This window comes from Coregonus clupeaformis, chromosome 1, assembly GCF_020615455.1.
Source record: "Coregonus clupeaformis isolate EN_2021a chromosome 1, ASM2061545v1, whole genome shotgun sequence".
NCBI lineage: Eukaryota > Metazoa > Chordata > Actinopteri > Salmoniformes > Salmonidae > Coregonus > Coregonus clupeaformis.
Genome location: NC_059192.1, coordinates 55542544 through 55564717, shown reverse-complemented (window position 1 = coordinate 55564717; position 22174 = coordinate 55542544). Strand labels below are relative to the sequence as shown.

Here is a 22174-nt window from a genome sequence, read left to right as displayed (position 1 = left end):
CAGATTGAATTATATTAACTGCGAATATATGAAATGCTAATATTTAGTCTAACTTATTGATTTTGAATATTATGTTTTTATCTTGAGGTGGTTTGTACCGCTTTCTATTCAATACGCCATCTTGCCATCCATCGAATTAAACTCAACCATTACTTCCATGGTAATCGTCCTAGTCGTTTACTGGCCAACCTCATTATTAAACTGTAGTGAACGTCAACTTGAACATCTTGAAGAATGATCTGGCTTAAATCACCACGTACTATTATAATCTCCACCTGGCACAGCCAGAAGAGAACTGGCCACCCCTCAGAGCTTGGTTCCTCTCTAGGTTTCTTTGTAGGTTCCTGCCTTTCTAGGGAGTTTTACCTAGCCTTTGTGCTTCTACATCGGCATTGCTTGCTCTTTGAGGTTTTAGGCTGGGTATCTGTATAGCACTTTGTGGCAACTGCTGATGTAAAAATTGCTTCATAAAATACATTTGATTGATTGATAATGTATGTTCCTTGGGCTGTGGCCGTCATTACATTTTGTCAGCCGGTTATTGGAAGCATTATTATGTGACTTTGATAAATGTCACAAGATACTTTATTCCAAATAATGGAAATGTTGAGGACGAATAATTTTTCTTTAATGAGTCGGACGAGAGGGATTTGCTCCAGACACCAGACAGCATCTCTGTCATTCGCAGGAGAAAGAGACAGAGATATCGCGGAAGGAGATCGGGGTGCATGAAGGAGCCGGCGACGAGTGGCTAATCTGCCTTTGCCGTCGGTACTATTGGCCAACGTACAATTGCTGATAATAAAGTGGACGAACTGAAAGCACGTATACCAACAGGACATTAAAAAGTGTAATATCTTATGTTTCACCAAGTCGTGGTGGAACGACGACATGAATAACATACAGCTGGCGGGTTATACACTGTATCGGCAGGATAGAACAGCAGCCTCTAGTAAGACAAGGGGTGGTGGTCTATGTATATTTGTAAACAACAGCTGGTGCACGATATCTAAGGAAGTCTCGAGGTTTTGCTCGCCTGAGGTAGAGCATCTCATGATAAGCTGTAGACCACACTATCTACCAAGAGAGTTTTCATCTATATTCTTCGTAGCTGATTATTTAACACCACAAACTGATGCTGGCACTAAGACTGCACTCAATGAGCTGTATTCGGCCATAAGCAAACAGGAAAACGCTCATACAGAGGCGGCGCTCCTAGTGGCCGGGGACTTTAATGCAGGGTAACTTTAATCAGGTCCCCTAAAGCTCAGTTGGTAGGGCATGGTGCTTGCAATGCCAGGGTTGTGGGTTCGTTTCCCATGGGGGGGCAGTATGAAAATGTATGCACTCACTAAGTAAGTCGCTCTGGATAAGAGCGTCTGCTAAAATGACTAAAATGTAAAAAATCAGTTTTACCTAATTTCTACCAGCATGTTAAATGTGCAACCAGAGGGAAATAAACTCTAGACCACCTTTACTCCACACACAGAGACGCGTACAAAGCTCTCCCTTGCCCTCCATTTGGAAAATCTGACCATAATTCTATCCTTCTGATTCCTGCTTACAAGCAAAAACTAAAGCAAGAAGCACCAGTGACTCGGTCAATAAAAAAGTGGTCAGATGAAGCAGATGCTAAGCTACAGGAATGTTTTGTTAGCACAGACTGGAATATGTTCCGATGGCATTGAGGAGTACACCACATCAGTCACTGGCTTCATCAATAAGTAAATCGATCACGTTGTCCCCACAGTGAACTGTATGTACATACCCCAACCAGAAGCCATGGATTACAGGCAACATCCACACGAGCATACCAGATGAGCTAAATTACTTCTATGCTTGCTTCGAGGCAAGTAACACTGAAACATGCATGAGAGCATTAGCTGTTCCGGACGACTGTGTGATCACAAGGCCGCAGGGCCAGACGGATTACCAGAACGTGTACTCCGAGCATGCGCTGACCAACTGGCAAGTGTCTTCACTGACAATTTCAACCTCTCCCTGGCTGAGTCTGTAATCCTCAAAATGCTCTACAGCTGCACCATCGAGAGCATCCTGACTGGTTGCATCACTGCCTGGTATGGCAACTGCTCGGCCTCCGACTACAAGGCACTACAGAGGGTAGTGCGTACGGCCCAGTACATCACTGGGGCTAATCTTCCTGCCATCCAGGACCTCTATACCAGGCGGTGTCAGAGGAAGGCCCTAAAAAGACTCCAGCCACCCTAGTCATAGACTGTTCTCTCTGCTACCGCACGGCAAGTGGTACCGGAGCACCGGTCTAGGTCCAAGAGGCTTCTAAACAGCTTCTACCCCCAAGCCATAAGACTCCTGAACATCTAATCTAATGGCTACCCAGACTACTTGCATTGTAAGTAGACTACTTGCATTGTTGCTGCTACTCTCTGTTTATTATCTATGCATAGTCACTTTAATAACTATACCTACCTGAACATATTACCTCAATTGCCTTGAATAACCGGTGCCCCTGCACATTGACTCTGTGCCGGTACCCCCTGTATATAGCCTCGCTATTTTTATTTTACTATAGTTATTTTACTGCTGCTCTTTAATAATGTGTTACTTTATTTTTATAAATTTTTTTGAGGGGGGGTATTCTTTCTTTAAACTGCATTGTTGGTTAAGGGCTTGTAAGTAAGCATTTCACTGTAATACCTGTTGGATTCGGCACATGTGAAAAATAAAATTGTATTATATTTTATTTTATTGTCATGCAAAAGACTGCCGGTCTCACGTTAATTATCATCAACATGTTTAGCATCTCCAGGCTCCACTCATACAAGCAGCATAGAAGCCTCTGATGCGTGCCTTTGGAACATCGACAGTACTTTTTTTTTAAAGTATAATAAATCAATTCAATATACACCATCACAATAAATTCATTATTTATTTTAGGCAGGTCTAAAGAAACAGTATGATATGAAGAAAATGTATTTCAGAAGAACAGAATATGAGTTGGCCTACTGTATGTTATCTGGCTGTGCGCCATGCCATAGGCTGTAGGCTTGTTCATTTGGCAGACAAGATATGCTTATTAGTACCAAGCCATTATGTTATATTATATGATTTTATTGTAAGAATAATATAATTAAACTTAGTTGAATAAAATATAATGAATATTTTTCCCATTCCAGAGCGAGAGTGTGCGCATATGAAGTGGCTATGTTGAGCGTACAAGTGATCATTTGAAACAGGTCCTACAGTATATACTAGATTTAGAGTTATTTGGCAACTTTAGTTGTGAATGATACACACCTTAGAATGCCTTGGAAATCAAAAGATATATGGGCTACATTTTGCGACTACAGGCTATTGATGATTTCGCCAAAAAAAGCTTGCGCTCTGTTCCTTGCCTCAGCGGAACATGCTGTTCTCTCACCAAGTGATCATATTTTCTCCCATCAGGCAATTCTCAATTTAATCTTGTCTTTACTAATATTTCAAAATAGTTTTGATTTAGAATGGCCCATTATCAAATAGGCAAGAATAGGGGCAAGACAAAAAAGACATGTCATCTGTATGCGCTGGAATAGCAAATGGATGCCACTTTCCGGCCAATAAATGTTTCACTCATGTTGGGTAGGCCACTCCGGTAATTTCGCTGTGCCACAGGTGATATTCCGCCCAAACTCTGTATTCTATGGGCTCTCCAACCCAGTTCCTGCAGCAACCCAGTGCTTAATTTGGGAAACCAAATAAAATCTGTTCGGGAACATTGATAGTAAGATGTTTTCACCAAAAAACATATTTCATTAAACTGTTGACAGCCCCTCTCTCTGCATGCTGGAGAAAGGAATGAAGGAGAGAGAGAAGGCGATGGAAACTCGCGATGGTGAGATATTCTGTAGCTAAATGTAATGTGTTAGTCTATTAATTATGACAATTTAAAAAATGACCTATTACTAGGCTATTCAAAATCTAAAACAAATTCACTATAATTGTAGGCTAAATCTGAATTTGTTTAATTTAGGCTAGACCAATTATGTACCAAATATATCTTCAATCAGTATTTTTAAAAATGTTTTTCTGCCATGTGTAATATGCAGTTGGCTATGTATTGTATAATGGCACAATTATTTTTTTAATTCAGGTTTATTTTCGGGCTTGGCCTCATATATAGGCCTATGCTTATGCATAAGCTCTAATATTCATATGGGTGTTTAGAATTAATCATCACCTTAGAAAGAGCTGTCTATTTTGTTGTGTTAGGCTTTGAAACAACATCCACAATGACCATGTTTTCCACTCAGTTTCAACCTATTGTTGAACTTTCTTCAAATTGATCAATCACAGTCAGGTGAGTTTTAAAAGTACATATGATACATTTGATGAGATTTTCAAGTGCATTTGCATTGATGTCAGAGTGGTTAGAGGGACAATAGAGCCCTGAGTACCAGGCCATTAGCAACCTGATGATCGTTAGCGAGTTGTGTAGGCTACTACTAATGCATGCCCAGAGAGATTACTGTGACTCAAAGGTCATGTAGAATTCTACTGGGTCATGACTCGTGACTGCCGGTGTGGCGGTAATACGGTCACAGCGACAGCCCTATATGTTCCCTGTTATTTATTGAAACTCTACTGTGCCCGGAGGAGGAACTTTGTAAGACTTTCTCCTCTGATCTCCCACCTCCCACCTTTCTGACAGCCTACTGTGTCTCTGACAGAGAGGACAGAGGGACAGTTAGGTTAGTCAATAACACACACATCCAGGGACGAAATGAGAGTGATAAGTGCAACCAGACACCGTCCTTCTCACAGCACAAAGAGTGTCCTCCCCAACGGACGTCCTTGGAATCACTTCAGTTTCTATTGCTCTTCCTCACATAACAACAATAGAGGCATATTTCCTGTTTAAGCACCTTCATGGACACTCCGGCATGAGTAGAGTGGTGCAGTGGTCTAAGGCACTGCATCGCAGTGCTAGCTGTGCCACTAGATATCCTGGTTTGAATCCAGGCTCTGTCGTAGCTGGCCGCGACCGGGAGACCCATGGGGCGGCGCACAAGTCGTCCAGGGTAGGGGAGGGAATGGCCGGCAGGTAGCTCAGTTGGTAGAGCATGGCGTTTGCAACGCCAGGGTTGTGGGTTCGATTCCCACAGGGGGCCAGTATGAAAAATTAAAAAAATAATGTACGCACTCACTAACTGTAAGTCGCTCTAGATAAGAGCGTTTTTAATAAAAATTAAAATAAATATTGAGTTTTATTGATTTTCTACTGAAATATACACTATGTTACCCTGCAAACTAGAATAGCCATTCCAACAATTACTGTCATGTGTTATCTGTCACATTCTAGTCTGTCAAACCTTTTCTATCGCATTACATCTAGTAATTTTTGTTAGAGACTGGAAATGTAAAACCCCAAAGAGAGCAATAACAGTGAACATGGCATTGATTTTAATCTCTCTCTCTCTCTCTCTCTCTCTCTCTCTCTCTCTCTCTCTCTCTCTCTCTCTCTCTCTCTCTCTCTCTCTCTCTCTCTCTCTCTCTCCCCCTCTCTCTCCCTCTCTCACTCACTCACTCACTCACTCACTCACTCACTCACTCACTCACTCACTCACTCACTCACTCACTCACTCACTCACTCACTCATTCACTCACTCACTCACTCACTCACTCACTCTCTCTCAGTCTCTCTTTCTAGATAGGTTCATTGCGGGATGGAGGCCAAACACTGACACCATAATATACAATCAAGATCTTGAGCAGCAGAAATTGAACAACACATTGATTCATATGATGTAATGACATTTCTGATGGTATGGTTGAAGTGGGTCGGTGCTGACCGGTAGCGAGAAGAGCTCCTGAATAATCTACCTGATCTAACCATATGTAGTGGACCTCAATGTGAAAGGCAGAGACTCATTCATTCACAGACACATTTCCCGTCCATGTATAGCTTGTGTTTTGTAGAGCTGACAAACTATGATTCACTGCTTCTGCTTTCAATAACAAAGCCTTGCCTTGGTGTTTTCCTCTGTTTGTGCAGGTGGCGAATACACACACACACACACAAGCATGCTGTCAGCGTCTCCCGTGTGTTTTCAGAAAGGGCGAAATAAGAAGGAAACATTTGTGAGTTTAATTCCGAACCCCAGGGCACAGGTAGATTACACAATCTATCACTGTGAGGCCTTCCATGGAAACGAAACAAGAAAACATTTAGAAAAACAAACACAAGAACAAATCAAACACAAAAGACTGCAAAAGCCTATGCAGGAGTTAAATGGAGGAAAGAAGGAAAGTCATAGCTTCTCCTCCATCTCTACTCATAGGAACCCAGTGTGAACCCATTAGTCCCGCTTTAATGCATGTAAGCCATATCAAATAGCAGCCTGGAGGGTGTGATAACATAAGCACTACTGTGCCTTATACCATCAAACACTGTTACTGGGTGACTACAAGGAAACTGCATCAAACACTATCCTTATCGGAGGACAAACTCACTCTACAGGTAGGCTGGGCCTGCAGAGGAACAACTTGAGAAACCACACTTCCCTTCCTGTCATGTCAAAATTGTGAATGCAGAGTGGAAGTCAGGGGATCTGCCATTGGGCTAAATAAAACCCACTTACACCCTGATTAAGGAAATGCACAACCACCTAATTATTGTATAAAGCAAATGCACACCTACTCAGTGGGTGAAGTGTAAGAACTCAAGACATAAGAACATTCACACATGCACACAGACGTATACATGCACGCATGCATGCACACACACGCACACACACAAACACACACACAAACAAACAGAGCGAGACATAATGCGCCAAAACAGGAGGTCCTTTAGTTTCGATTGAGCGGCTAATCTCCGGAAAGGTTGGAATGGGAAAACATGCATCTGGAAATCCTCGAATAATTACAGTCACAAAGCTAATGAGTCATTCAGGCCTGGAATAGCACCAGGGCTAACGCGACCGCTAGTTATCCATCAGCAGGGGTTTTCTTGAGGGCTAGAATGTAGCCCGCGACACGGTTAGCCGTTGTGGCTGGCTGTCTAGATCCCTGCTGTTTGTTGTTGTTTCCATCTTCCCTGCGACCTGCCCCGTCTGGAACTGCGAGGAGTAACAGCGTAGACTACATTGCTAACGTGACAAAGACCAAAGCCTCTGGGAGTATCATTGAGGACAGTGGTGTCTCTCTATCACAGGTGAGGATATTTTAAACGAACAAAAATAGTTCTACAAGCAGTTGTTACAAACAAAGGAAAATAGCTTCAAGTGTGTCCAAATACTGGTGGAGTCAACTAATAAAAGAATGGACGACCTGACCAAAAAGGTCCAGGACATGAAGAACAGTTTGCAGTTCTCCCAGAGTCAGTTCGATGAGTTTAAACAGGAGAACGGCAAGATGACAGCAAGCTGTAAGTAATTGAGAGAGGACATAAATTCTGTATGTGAATCCATGATAACAATGACGGAGACATCAGATTATCTCGAGGGACAATCAAGGCGTAACAACATTTTTGTGGACGGAATTGCAGAATCCTGTAACGATCCCGGCAGTCTGAGTCGGGTCCTGTCTGTGGACTAGTTTTTCTGCTCGTGATCTCCAGTTTCCCGAGGGTTCTGGAACGCTCCGGGGAGCTCTCTTGAGTTCCGCACCTGCATCCCATCAGCAATCTGCACACCTGGTCCTGATCATCACCCTTCTTAGGCTCTGGCCTAACATCCATTCCCTGCCGGATCGTTAGCCATGAACATCACTCGTCCGGAACCTTCATCCAACCTCTGCCTGGTGGTCGGCGGCTGCCGAGCCATGATTGGATCAACCACTGCACCCCCAACAACTAATCAACGCCGCCCGCTCTGTTCCCTGGATTATTCAGCATCACTCTTGACTTTGTAAATAAACACTCACCTTCGTTTCAACTTACCTTGTCCTGGTCTGCTTCTGGGTTCTGGCTTTGTAACTCGTGACAAATCCTGGAGACCTGGAAAATCTGAGGACAAAGTGAGGGAAATGATCTCAGAGAAAATGAAGATGGACCACAGGAAGATTGAGGTGGAGCGCGCCCAATTGACTGGAAAACCCACCAGCGGCTCAGGTGACAGGCATATAGTGGTCAAGTTCCTGAGGTTCAAGGACAAGGTAGCTGTTCTGGAAAGACCCAAGAACTTCAGAGGAACATACATCTTCCTCAACAAGGACTTTCCTGAAGCTGTGTGCCAGAAGAGAAAATAACTTATCCCAGCCAAGAAAGCTGCCAGAGCGCGTGGGGACATTGCTTACATCCGCTATGACAGGCTCATTGTCCACCCTCACTCCCAAAAGCCTGGAAGAGATGAGAGAGCCAAGCCTATGGGTTCGTAGCTTCAACCCCACAGCACACACACATACTTACAAACACCAACTCATGAAATCAATAACTTGCTAACATCAGATAACATTCATATATTAGCCATTTATGAGACTCACTTAGATAATTCCTTGACAATACAGAAGTAGCAATACATGGATGTAACATCTACAGAAGAGACAGTAATTCTTATGGGGGAGGTGTTGCTGTATATATTTACAGCCATGTCCCTGTAATGCTGAGAGAAGATCTCATGTCAAGTGTTATTGAAGTGTTGTGGTTGTAGGTTCACCTGCTTCATCTAAAGCGTATTATTTTGGGGTGTTGCTATAGGCCACCAAGTGCTAACAGTCAGTACCTAAATAATGTGTGTGAAATGCTTGATAGTGTATGTGATGTAAACAGCGTGTTCTACTTTTTTGTTGACCTGAATATTGACTGCTTTTTCATCAAGCTGTCCTCTCAAGAGGAACATTCTCACTGTAACCAGTACCTGCAATCTGGTTCAGGTTATTAATCAACCTACCAGGGTGTTTACAAACACTACAGGAACAAGATCATCCACATGTATTGATCACAATTTTACTAATACTGTAGAACTATGTTTTAAAGCTGTATCCGTACCCATTGGATGCAGTGATCACAATATAGTGTCTATATCCAGGAAAGCCGAAGTTCCAAAAGCTGGGCCTAAAATATTGTATAAGAGATCATACAAAAATGTTACTGTGACGCTTATGTGGATGATGTTAAAAATATTTGTTGGTCTGATGTGAATAATAAGGAGCATCCGAACACTGCACTTGATTAATTTATAAAATTGCTTCTTCCAATTATTGATAAACATGCACCTGTTAAGAAACTGACTCTTAGAACTGTTAAGGCTCTACAGATTGATGAGGAATTGAACAACTGTATGGTTGAAAGAGATAGGGCAAAAGGAGTGGCTAATAAGTCTGGCTGCACATCTGACTGGCTGACTTACTGCAAATTGAGAAATTATGTGACTAAACTCAACAAAAAGAAGAATAAACTGTATTATGAAGCCAATCAGATGGCTTATTCATCACAAAACCATTTGATGTTAGCAATTATTTCATTGGCAAAGTGAGAAAACTTAGGCAGAATATGCTATCAACAAACAGTGAGCCATGATTTTTCATGCATATAAAACTAATAATGAAAGAAAAGCATTGTAAGTTTGAATTTTTTAGAGTTAGTGTGGGAGAGGTGGGAAAATGATTGTTATCGATCAATAATCCTGGCATTGGCAACTTAGATGTAAAGCTAATGAGGATAATAGCTGACTCTATAGCCACTCGTATCTGTCATATCTTTATTCTGAGCTTAGAGGAAAGTGTTTGTCCTCAGGCCTGGAAGGTAGCCAAAGTCATTCTGCTACCAGAACTCAGAGGGTTTTCTTTAATGGAAGCTTCTCTATTGTCAAACATGTAAAGTGTGTTGTACCACAGGGCAGCTCTCTAGGACCTCTACAAATTGTTTGCATAGTCAATTTACACACAGCACTGACACACATACTTACCCCACCAGACTTTCCACCAGGGGTCTTTCACAGTCCCCAGGTCCAGAATAAATTCAAGGAAACGTACAGTATTATACAGAGTCATGAGTGCATGGAACTCCCTTCCATCTTATATTTTTTTTATTTTTTTTATTTCACCTTTATTTAACCAGGTAAGCCAGTTGAGAACAAGTTCTCATTTACAACTGCGACCTGGCCAAGATAAAGCAAAGCAGTGCGATAAAAACAACAACACAGAGTTACATATGGGGTAAAACAAAACATAAAGTCAAAAATACAACAGAAATATATATATATATATACAGTGTGTGCAAATGTAGCAAGTTATGGAGGTAAGGCAATAAATAGGCTATAGTGCAAAATAATTACAATTAGTATTAACACTGGAATGATAGATGTGCAAGAGATGATGTGCAAATAGAGATACTGGGGTGCAAATGAGCAAAATAAATAACATTATGGGGATGAGGTAGTTGGGTGGGCTAATTTCAGATGGGCTGTGTACAGGTGCAGTGATCGGTAAGGTGCTCTGACAACTGATGCTTAAAGTTAGTGAGGGAGATAAGAGTCTCCAGCTTCAGAGATTTTTGCAATTTGTTCCAGTCATTGGCAGCAGAGAACTGGAAGGAATGGCGGCCAAAGGAGGTGTTGGCTTTGGGGATGACCAGTGAGATATACCTGCTGGAGCGCATACTATGGGTGGGTGTTGCTATGGTGACCAATGAACTAAGATAAGGCAGGGATTTGCCTAGCAGTGATTTATAGATGGCCTGGAGCCAGTGTGTTTGGCGACGAATATATAGTGAGGACCAGCCAACAAAAGCGTACAGGTCACAGTGGTGGGTAGTATATGGGGCTTTGGTGACAAAACGGTGACAAAATATAGCACAAGTGAACAGCAAACCTGGTTTAAAAAAACACGTAAAGCAACACCTCATGGCACAATGCCTCTCCCCCATGTGACCTATTTGTTGTGTGTATGTACTGACATGTATGTGTAACTGACAGATGCACACACACACACAGTACATGTTGATGTTTTTAAATGTACGTAAATTGTAAAGTATTTTGTCTGTAATGTCTTTTTTGTTATATGTCGGACCCTAGTAAGACTAGCTGTCACCATTAGCGTCGGCTAATGGGGATCCTAATAAATCAAATCAAAATACCCAAGAGTGGTAAAGCGGCCTTTACTGGTTCGAACAGCAGACTTATCAGCTTGCTGCCAGCTCTTAACAAACTGATGGAATAAAATGTGTTTGAACAAATACAAAGCAAATACAATTTTTTAAAAACGGACTTTAGGCATGCCTATAGAGAAGGGAACTCAACATGTACCGCACTGACAATAACTGATGACTGGTTTAAATAAATAGAGAAGAAGAAGATTGTGGGAGCTTTTCTGTTAGATTTCAGTGCAGCCTTTTATATAATTGACCGTAACCTGTTGTTGAGAAAACTTATCAGTTATGGCTTTTCAACCTCTGCCATATCGTGGATTCAGAGCTATCTATCTAATATAACTCAGAGGGTTTTATTTAATGGAAGATTCTCTAATGTCAAACATGTAAAGTGTGGTTTAGCGCAGGGCAGCTCTCTACTCTTTTCTATTTTTACCAATGACCTGCCACTGGCATTAAACAAAGCATATGTGTCCATGTATGCTGGTGATTCAACCATATACGCGTCTGCAACCACAGCTAATGAAGTAACTGAAACCCTTAACAAATGGTTGCAGTCAGTTTTGGAATGGGGTGGCCAGTAATAAACTGGTCCTGAACATCTCAAAAACGAAGCATTGTATTTGGTACAAATCATTACCTAAGTTCTAGACCTCAGCTGAATCTGGTAATGAATGGTGTGGCTGTTGAACAAGTTGAGGAGACTAAATTACTTGGTGTTACCTTAGATTGTAAACTCTTATGGTCAAAACATAGATGCAATGGTTGTAAAGATGGGGAGAGTTTTGTCCTTAATAAAGAGATGCTCTGCTATTTTGACACCACACAGTCCTGCAGGCTCTAGTTTGATCTTATCTTGATTATTGTCCAGTCATATGGTCAAGTGCTGCAAGAAAGACCTAGTTAAGCTGAAGCTGGCCCAGAACAGAGCGTTACGTCTTGCTCTTCATTGTAATCAGAGGGCTAATATTAGAGCATCCAGTCGGGCTGTATCACCGCCTGGTACGGCAACTGTCTGCCGAACGCATTACCGGGGGCAAACTACCCACCCTCCAGGACACCTATAGCACCCGATTGAACAGGAAGGCCAAAAGGATCATCAAGGACATCAACCACCCGAGCCACTGCCTGTTCACCCCGCTATCATCCAGAAGGCGAGGTCAGTACAGGTGCATCAAAGCTGGGACCAAGAGAATGAAAAACAGCTTCTATCTCAAAGCCATCAGACCGTTAAATAGCCATCACTAGCACATTAGAGGCTGCTGCTGCATATTGAAATCACTGGCCATTTTAAGAAATGGAACACTAGTCACTTTAATAATGTTTACATATCTTGCACTACTCATCTCTTATGTATATACTGTATTCTATAATATTATTCTATGTCTTAGTCCATGCCGCTCTGTCATTGCTTGTCCATATATGTATATATTCTTAGATTCCATTCCTTAGATTTGTGTGTATTGGGTATTTGTTGTGAAATTGTTAGATATTACTTGTTAGATATTACTGCACTGTCGGAGCTAGAAGCAAAAGCATTTTGCTTCACCCGCAATAGCATCTGCTAAACACGTGTATATGACAAATACAATTTGATTTGATTTGATTAGTACTATGCATGCCAGTCTCTCTTGGCTAAGAGTTGAGGAATACTGACTGCATCACTTCTTGTTTTTATAAGAAACATCAATGTGTTGGAAATTCCCAATTGTTTGCATAAGCAACTTACACACAGCACTGACACACACACACTTACCCCACCAGACATGCCACCAGGGGTCTTTTTCGTTATGTGTCGGACCCCAGTAAGACTAGCTGTCGCCATTGGCATCGGCTAATGGGGATCCTAATAAATAAAATCAAAGCACGTCTTTGTGATGTGAAGGCTAAGGGCAGAAAGGCACAGTGGCTCCGGATATGCGCTCAACCTTGGATCAGCCATAACAAAGACGCAGTCATGACTGCAATGCAAGGGTCTCCTAGCTATCCTAGATGAATGAGGTGATCATTAAATTAAAATCACAACATATGACTTAATACCATGACTGCTATTCATGTAGAGCTAAAGTACTACTCTCTTGATAGTGATACTGCTACTGCAGTTGCTTTCTCATTATTCAAATATACAGATAATAGATAGGTTCTATTACTGCTATCAGCACCTCTAGCTTCCACTATAATAACTATTGCTTCTCCTATCAAACACACTATATAATGTATTGTCTATAACTGTTACTACTGCTCCTGGCAGTGAAACAGTATTGCTTTGTTGATTTATGCCAGCACTACTTCTGCTGGGGGACCATGAGGGTAAAGTAGATGGAAACAAATTGTTTATTCATCCTAACCAGAGGAGGAAAGCTTCCAAAGTATCTGTAGAGCACAGTGAATAAAGAGTGACAGGTGCTCTCACTGTTAAGCAGACTATGACTATCACTTCTACAGTGCTAGTGCTGTGCATCCTTCACAACCAATACTTGTCATTAGGTTCCATGATGGTACATAACATTGTACACGTAAAGCAAGAAGTGCTTTTACCTTGATGAGGGCCATAACTTGCATATTCTTCAAGCACTAGCCTACTTGTCACCATCATGAGTGGAAACAGTGAGTGTGAAGAAACAGAGGGGATTTTTTACTTTTACTATCACTCATGACAAACACAGTGAATACAGAGTGACATATGATCGTACCGTGATCCGAATAGTGACGGTGGCCTCACCGGGGGGCATGGTCCCAGCCTGGTCCACAGCCTCCACCAGGAAGGTATAGGTGGACCCCGTACCCATACTATCCAGGTCCTCAAAGTCCAGGGTCTGCAGGACTGACAGTTCGCCTGAGATCGGGTTCACCAGGAACAGCTTCATGTCCTCTGCAGACTTGATACGGTACGTTACGTTAGAGAACAGGTCTGCATCCACCGCCTGGGATGGAGGGAGAGAGAGAGGGATGAGAGAGAGAGAGGGATAAGAGAGAGAAACAGAGATAGGGATGAGAGAGAGAGGGATGAGAGAGAGAGAGGGATAAGAGAGAGAGAGAGAGAGAGAGGGATGGGAGAGAGAAAGAGAGAGAGGGATGAGAGAGAGAGTGATGAGTGAGAGAGAGAGGGATGGGAGAGAGAGAGGGATGAGAGAGAGATAATAGAGAGAGGGAGGGATGGAGGTGCTGCAGTCAGAACCATTACAATGAAATTACAATTTATATAGATGTTTGCTATATTCAATATATGCTCATTTGTTTAGACTGTGTAGAAATGTGATAAAATGAATACAAGCACTGATCAAATTAATCTCAGGGAAATTGTTTACTTGGCCCTTTATAAGTAAAATAATTAAGCTCATAGGAACAGTTATCCTAGTGGCAGAGAGAGGTGATTATAGAAATGCATGCATGCACACACACACACATACATACATACACAGACATCCAACTGACAACAAAAACTAAATGTGGTCTGTGGGAGTGAGAATCTTTCAGGTGGAAGGCTTTGATGTGGAGATGTGAAGGGAGTTACAATATACAATTATATAAAAATATAAAATACATGTATATATAAATAGATAGAAAGAAAAGTAACCACATATAATCACTCTAGAGGAGAGAGGCACGGATCAGAGATTAATCTGCCTGCGATGGCTGTCTGTAACTGGGCCTTCTTTACAGACAGGTGTCACCCCCACCACCAACCCCATTCCTGTCTGCTCCTGCTCTGGCTGAAGATGTTGTTCATTTCTTGGGAGAATAGCGTTGTCATGGTTGCGGGTGTCAGTCACTCACAATATGCCGATAATTACTTTTCCTCTGCTCCGGCTTTGCTTTGGCTCTCGCTGGGGTATTCCCATGGTTCTCTCCCTCAGTGCAAACAACAAGAGGAGGTGCTTTTCAGTGCGAAATTTACCCGAGAAGCCTTCCATCAAGTTCCAAGGTGCTCAGGGTTTGTCAAGCGCTACAATAATGTTTGTCAAGAGAGGAAAAATTATCCACCGCTTAAGCCCGATTCAGAGCTTTGACGAGACACTGGCTTTTAGTCTTACTCCATTTGAGACCAAAGACACCCAGAGAGTTCTGACGTACCAGACTCCTACGATAGTAAAATGTAAGTGTTTACCCTCCGTTGCGTGTGTGAAACACTAAAGAGCCTGGAAGAGAATGGCGATTGAAATGGAGGCCAAATCGGCTGATAGCTGGAGACGCTTTGAAGTTAAAGGATGTTAAAGGGTGCATTTAATAGTCAAGCTGTTTGAAGCCCTTACTGCCCTGCACAAAGCCTGACAGAGAGATAGAGACAGAGAGAAGCTACAGAGTCCCCTCCCCCACACCCACACTTACACTGAGTCTCAGAACCACCATGCTCATTGCTCATACACATATTCAGTGTAGCTGTAGGACACATATGCACAGACATGCGCACTCGCCCACGCACACACGCACGCACACACACACACACACACACACACACACACACACACACACACACACACACACACACACGTACACTGAAGCGCAGCACCACGGTGCCCACAGGGCTGTTCTCGGGGACGTTGACAATGTAGGTCTTCTGGGAGAACTCTGGGCTGTTGTCATCGATGTCTATCACCAGGACAGAGAGGGTGAACGTGGTCCTGCGGGGGTCCACCGCTCCATCAGAGGCCTCCACTATCAGGTCATACCGACTCCTGAGCTCCCGGTCCAGAGGCACTGTGGTGAATATGCTGCCATTCTCGTTGATGGTGAAGACACCTAGGTGGTTGACTATCCTGTAGCGCACCAGACCATTAGCTCCTGCATCTGGATCTGTGGCCTGCAGGGGAAGCGGAAAACATAGTATAGTAAATATGTGGAGTGAATTAGGGAAAGGTAAATATGGGAATACATAAGCAGTAAGGTACAAGGGGTTGTGCTATATCATGAATATAGTCAAAAGTTTAAATGTGTTAAAACGTGTTGTTACGCATGCACGCACACACACACACTTTACTGTACACTTAAAAATGACTAAGCTAACACGGTTCTCATAAATTTAAGCCCAGTGTTAATTTCAATCTAATTTTCTCTTCACATTGAGATTAGTGTCTTTGTCACAGACTCATGACTAATCATCAGCAAGTTCAAAGGGACAGAAGCCTCTTCCTATGAAGTCTGCATTTCATCAAAGGGAATTCCTTGAATGCTAAAAATAAGAAAAATATGAAAAATCCTGGGACAGGGTACATTTTGAGGATCATTCAGTGTAGACAGAAAGTTAGTTACTTAACACATTTTAAATCCCTCATGAATATGACAGTTCATTAGTATTCCAGTGTGTGAGTGTGTGCAAGCTTGTGTGTGAGTGTGTGCCAGCCTGGTGTGTGTGTGCCAGCATTGTTTTTTTGTGTGAACAGCAGGCACTAATTCCTCTCTGTTGTAATCATGGTAACAGGGAAAGAGAGAGCAGTTGGGAGAGAGAGAGATAAGGGGGAAACACTTTGAAATCTGCCCCTGTTCGATTCAAGCCTGACTGAGTTATTAACCCCGGGCTAGGGATGGACAGAGTAGCACAGAGAGAATCAAAGGGCTTAGATGGGGTAAGGGTGATGTACCCCCATTTTGTATTACACAGAAAGCCAGATAAATGCTCAAAGCCAAAGCTGAAGATTGAGCCCTGGCGTTAAACCTTCAGAAAACAGAAGAAAGAACAGCATGCTGATATGTACAAATTAACCACAACATTACTCTGCAGTTAGTTTACATCATAATGCACCCCACAGCTCACAGACTTTTCAACAGGCCAAATTCCTGTAATACATAGTCAATTCATGAATTATTAATCAGGAATATTTTACTAGCCTCCCGTGAACGACAAACACACAAGCACACTTTAGCACTGCAGGGTTGGTGTTATGATGGGTTTTCTGGTATCGAGGAATTCAGGATGCAAGAAAATAGTTAAACACTTAGATGGAGAGTTAATACAAAGTATTTAATAGATACAGTACCAGATTCAATGTAACAAGTCAATTGCCTCTTGCCATTTGAATGATAGGCATACAAAATCTCTCAGTTTATATACTGCTTTGCAAGCTAATTCTATCCAACAGTTGCCAACCATTATTGGGTGTCACTCCCAACCACAAAAATATCACCCTAGATGGTATCATATTGCACCCTAGTCAGGACATTCCATCACATACTCATTCTAAAAGTAACATCAGTGGCCCCCACAGCCTTCTTGGCATGCATACCTTCTGGCACCCACCAGGGACAGAAATAAATGGAATGTCCTCATCCTCAAAAATCCTATGAAACACCATATCAGTCACATTTACAAATACTGTATTAAATATGCCATATCAGTTGGTTAGTAGCAGTTTTTTATGCACTTAAGGTTTACACAGGCAGTCCAATTCTGATAATGTTCCCAATTATGGGTAAAAGATCTGATCTGATTCGTCAAAAGACAAATTAGTGAAGACATATCAGAATTGGGCCGTCTGTGTAAACGCAGCCTAAGCGTTCTATGGAAATAATGCAACTCTGCTGAAGGTGAGTACCACTCCGCTGCACGTCATTGCACACACCTTCTGTGTCATGCATTATTTCCCTAGAACCCATAGCCCCTCATTGATTATCCCTTATTTATGCTTCAGGATTAGCATTAAGATACTTAGACGATATATGCAGTGCAAACCCCATGCATCGGTAACATCTGCCTGCAGTTTAAGGGTCAAGTACTGCACTTACAGTATATGCCCTTCTATGGGGGATTGAAACATGAGTGCTGGTCATAGACCTCCATAAAAAGGGGCTGTCATACAAAATTGTTCTGTAAATTAGGGATTAACACAGGTAACCGGGATCCCAAGATTGTCCAGGGACCACTCTTCACATTTCAACAAAAAATAAAATGACAAGACCCGGGAAAATAAAAAATTATCCCCAATGTCGCACTAATGCAATTCCACAAAATACACAGCATGCACAGCAGCAGATTGGCAAAAAAAATGAATAGCACATGATCCAAACAGGTTTTCGCATGGAAGCCATTAGCCTAGCGTATTTACTTCACACAAAGTCACTTTAAATTCAAAGCACACACATGATTGACACTGCTGGACTGCACACTAGACCCTAATGCAGTTTAGAGTTCTCATCAGAACTGAAAATTCGAGCCCAGGTCTGGTACGACATCACAGAAATTAAATGAGCCCGAACATGAAAAAATACAGATTTCTAGAAAACAGTACGCTATATTGATTTAAACTGGTGTTGAGAACAACACGACAGAGGCGGGCGGCAGGGGAATGAGGAGACAAGAAAACAGCCATTGGGCCTAGAAAAAGCGCAGAGAGAGGAAAACTCAATTTAGTTATGATAAACTGAATTATGACAATATTGGAATAAAGTAAGCTAATGCAATTGAGGACATGTATAAAATATTTGCTCATAATGAAGCTCCCAAAGTCATATCCAACCATTATACTAATTTAAAGCAACAGTCATGTGTGGCCACATAGATCATCATTTCAGCACCGTTTTGATTGGAACAGCGCCATCGTGCTGCTTTGAGACATACGTGGGGGACTCGTCTAGATAAATCCATTAATCTCTGATTTTGTTTTCACTGAATCTCCGAATGGATATTAGGCTGGGGAAATGTTAGCTAAGTTGAGGTGAGTGCTAAAACGAGTCCTATGTCGACATAACCTGAAAGGCCGCTCAGCAAGGAAGAAGCCACTGCTCCAAAACCGCCATAAAAAAGCCAGACTACGGTTTGCAACTGCACATGGGGACAAAGATCGTACTTTTTGGAGAAATGTCCTCTGGTCTGATGAAACAAAAATAGAACTGTTTGGCCATAATGACCATCGTTATGTTTGGAGGAAAAAGGTGGCAGCTTGCAAGCCGAAGAACACCATCCCAACCGTGAAGCACGGGGTGGCAGCATCATGCTGTGGGGGTGCTTTGCTGCAGGAGGGACTGGTGCACAGCATCATGAGGAAGGAAGATTATGTGGATATATTGAAGCAACATCTCAAGACATCAGTCAGGAAGTTAAAGCTTGGTCGCAAATGGGTCTTCCAAATGGACAATGACTCCAAGCATACTTCCAAAGTTGTGGCAAGATGGCTTAAGGACAACAAAGTAAAGGTTTTGGAGTGGCCATCACAAAGCCTTGACCTCAATCCTATGTGTGGGCAGAACTGAAAAAGTGTGTGTGAGCAAGGAGGCCTACAAACCTGACTCAGTTACACCAGCTCTGTCAGGAGGAATGGGCCAGAATTCACCCAACTTATTGTGGGATGCTTGTGGAAGGCTAACCGATACGTTTGACCCAAGTTAAACAATGTAAAGGCAATGCCACCAAATACTAATTGAGTGTATGTAAACTTCTGACCCACAGGGAATGTGATGAAAGAAATAAAAGCTGAAATAAATAATTCTCTCTACTATTATTCTGACATTTCACATTCTTAAAATAAAGTGGTGAACCTACTAGGATTAAATGTCAGGAATTGTGAAAAACTGAGTTTAAATGTATTTGGCTAAGGTGTATGTAAACTTCCGACTTCAACTGTATTTACACCTGTTGTGACATATATCGTGTTATTTTATGGCTGGTTATGACACCTACATAAGAGTGTCAAAACCCACATTAATTCAACATTTCCCTGTCAAATCCATTGTTGTTGATTCCTTTGTTGTTGATGTAATTAATTCTTTACAATGTATTCTTTAAATAACTTGTAGAAAATACACTTTATGACACTGTCATAAAGCATTATGACCATCTGTGTCACTTTACTTGGACTAAGAAAATGCACTTCATGACACTGTCAAGAAGCATTATGACCATCATAATCATATAAGCCCGATAAGCCTATCACGTACATGCCCTTATGTCAGTCATCAGTCAAAAGTAGGGTGTCTTGTCCTGCTCCTGAAATCTGCTCCTACATTCATCCCAGACATCAGAAACAGAGCATTGGGGTAGGTGCATGTCTGACATCAATGTGTGCACAATTACAATGATAATTAAATATGGTAAATTGCAGAAAATGTTATAAAAAACATAAACATACTGCTGACACGTAGGCTATGGTAAAATTGAATGTTTTGCCTTGTGTGGTATGTTTTGTGGGTTTTGACACTATTATGTAGGTGTCATAACCAGCCATAAAATAACGCAATATATGTCACAACAGGTCTAAATGCGTGTGTCTTGACAGTGCTATGACCATATTATGAAAGGTTATGACAGGTTATGTCAGCTGTTATAACATATTGTGACATGGTTATGACTGTGCCATAACGTGTTATGACTCTGGTGGTCAATTAAAGTTGGTGAAGTATAACAACCAGCATAGCTGTGCAACTCAAGGGCCAGACTTAAATAGCCCATGGAGAAGAAACAGCTTTATTTTTGAATAAAATGCACCAATGCATTTGTTGTGTATGTATTACTTCCTCTATCAATTTATGTGCCATATGTAGTCTATGGGAGTAACTTAGCAAACTAAATAATAGAGATGTGGGACCTTTAAAGTCAGAGATCAGTCTTGGTGTTCCAGGGTTGGTGGATGTGAAGAGAGATTAGAATGTGTGTCAGCATGATGAAACACAAAGTAACTCTCACCTTGAGGAGCTCCCGTTCCCATACAAATTACCCTTATCTCCCTTCTAACACTTTAAAAAGGAATCATTATTGTATGTAAATTGTCATTCACTGATCTGCTATGGCACAGTGTGGGTGAACATACAATTTAGTGGGAGTTTGACCTACCTATCATATCCCTCTGCAGAACCGTAACCATTCCACAGATTAAATGAATGAATACAAAAGTTATGGAAGTTTGTATTTCTTCTTTTTTAAACATGGTCTTGATGCAACATGGTCTTGGCTAGGAAAACTGTATATTTGTTTTTTCTTTCTCAGCATTTGTTGTTACTGTTTTTCAGAATAAACACTTACCCCATGTTCCAAACAAAGTTAAAAGTTAAACAAGGTAAAAAAAAATAAAAAATAAAAAAAAATATATATATATATATAAGAGTTTCCACTCAACTGCAGTCCAGCAGGGCCCTCACAGGAGAGGTCACATTAACAAAGTTAAGTGTACTTTGGGTAATTAAAAATCCATTGTAGGCTTTTTGCATTTCAAGAGTATTTCAATATTCCATTATAAGTAATGAAATGAAGAGGTAATAATATTGACAACTTATTATAATAGTTAGATTTATACTCAGATAAAGGGCCAGATGCAGCAATAATCAGGGTCATAGTTATGTAGGTTGATGGTTCTGGTAATAACTACACTAAGTAGTGGGCATGTGTAAATAAAGCATCCAAAAGCCTCTTACAATTAAAGGGCAATTCGGCCACTTTACAACCTTATATTCATTATCTACAGCACCATACTAGTGTCTACATATGTAAAAAAAGGCCCGTTCCTATGATCTGTAGTTTAAAAACCAAGAAGAAAGGTCCTACATGGTAGGATTAAATGTTTTTTAAAAACTGTGATTTTCAAAACCTGCAACGAGTTTCTTGCCAGAGGGAGGGTATTTTCTTTCTCCTCACGTCACCGCGAATCTCATAGTGTTTGAAAATCACTGTTTATAAAATGCTTTAACTTTTGATGATATCATCGGGTAGAACTTCGTAACTATTTTTTTCCTACAAAACGTAGAAATAAGCCGTTTTCACAAACTGCATGTAGACACTGGTAATGTGCAGGAGATACTGAAAATGAGGTTGTGGTGGAATTGCCCTTTAACTCTTCATGTGTTACCAGTTATCAGAGTGCAGCCCAAACCAAAGTTCTGACGTCACTAGGGAAAAGTAATAATTTTGATCCCAACTCAAAAACATATTTTGATCTTTTAGCAAAGATCAATTAGAGCCTGTTGGAGTTATCACCACGTGCGTTGCTGTTGACACCGATGGGACATTGGAAGTAGCTGGGTTCGAGGAAGGGTCAAGAAGGCCTGCTTAGTAAAGACGTGCCAGGTAGAAAGGTGGAAAGAAGGGAAATACCATGAAATGGCAGGTGAAAGGAATGTTGTTTTTCTTCGTATTCATGTTCAAGGTATTCATGTGAATTTGCAACAACATACTACGACATTGTGTGCATCTTTAGCCCATCAGAT

At 41.5% G+C, this 22174-nt stretch overlaps 1 protein-coding gene across 1 annotated transcript in view; it reads right to left on the bottom strand.

Moving 5' to 3' along the window:
• Window positions 1-22174, bottom strand: part of LOC121570887 (protocadherin-15-like) — a 481652-nt gene that overhangs the window by 152933 nt on the left and 306545 nt on the right. The window contains exons 20-21 of the mRNA XM_041882214.2: window positions 15543-15848; window positions 13741-13971 (exon numbers count right to left, since the gene is read on the bottom strand). Coding sequence (XP_041738148.1) covers window positions 13741-13971; window positions 15543-15848 — 537 coding nt within the window. The remainder of the gene's footprint in view (window positions 1-13740; window positions 13972-15542; window positions 15849-22174) is intronic.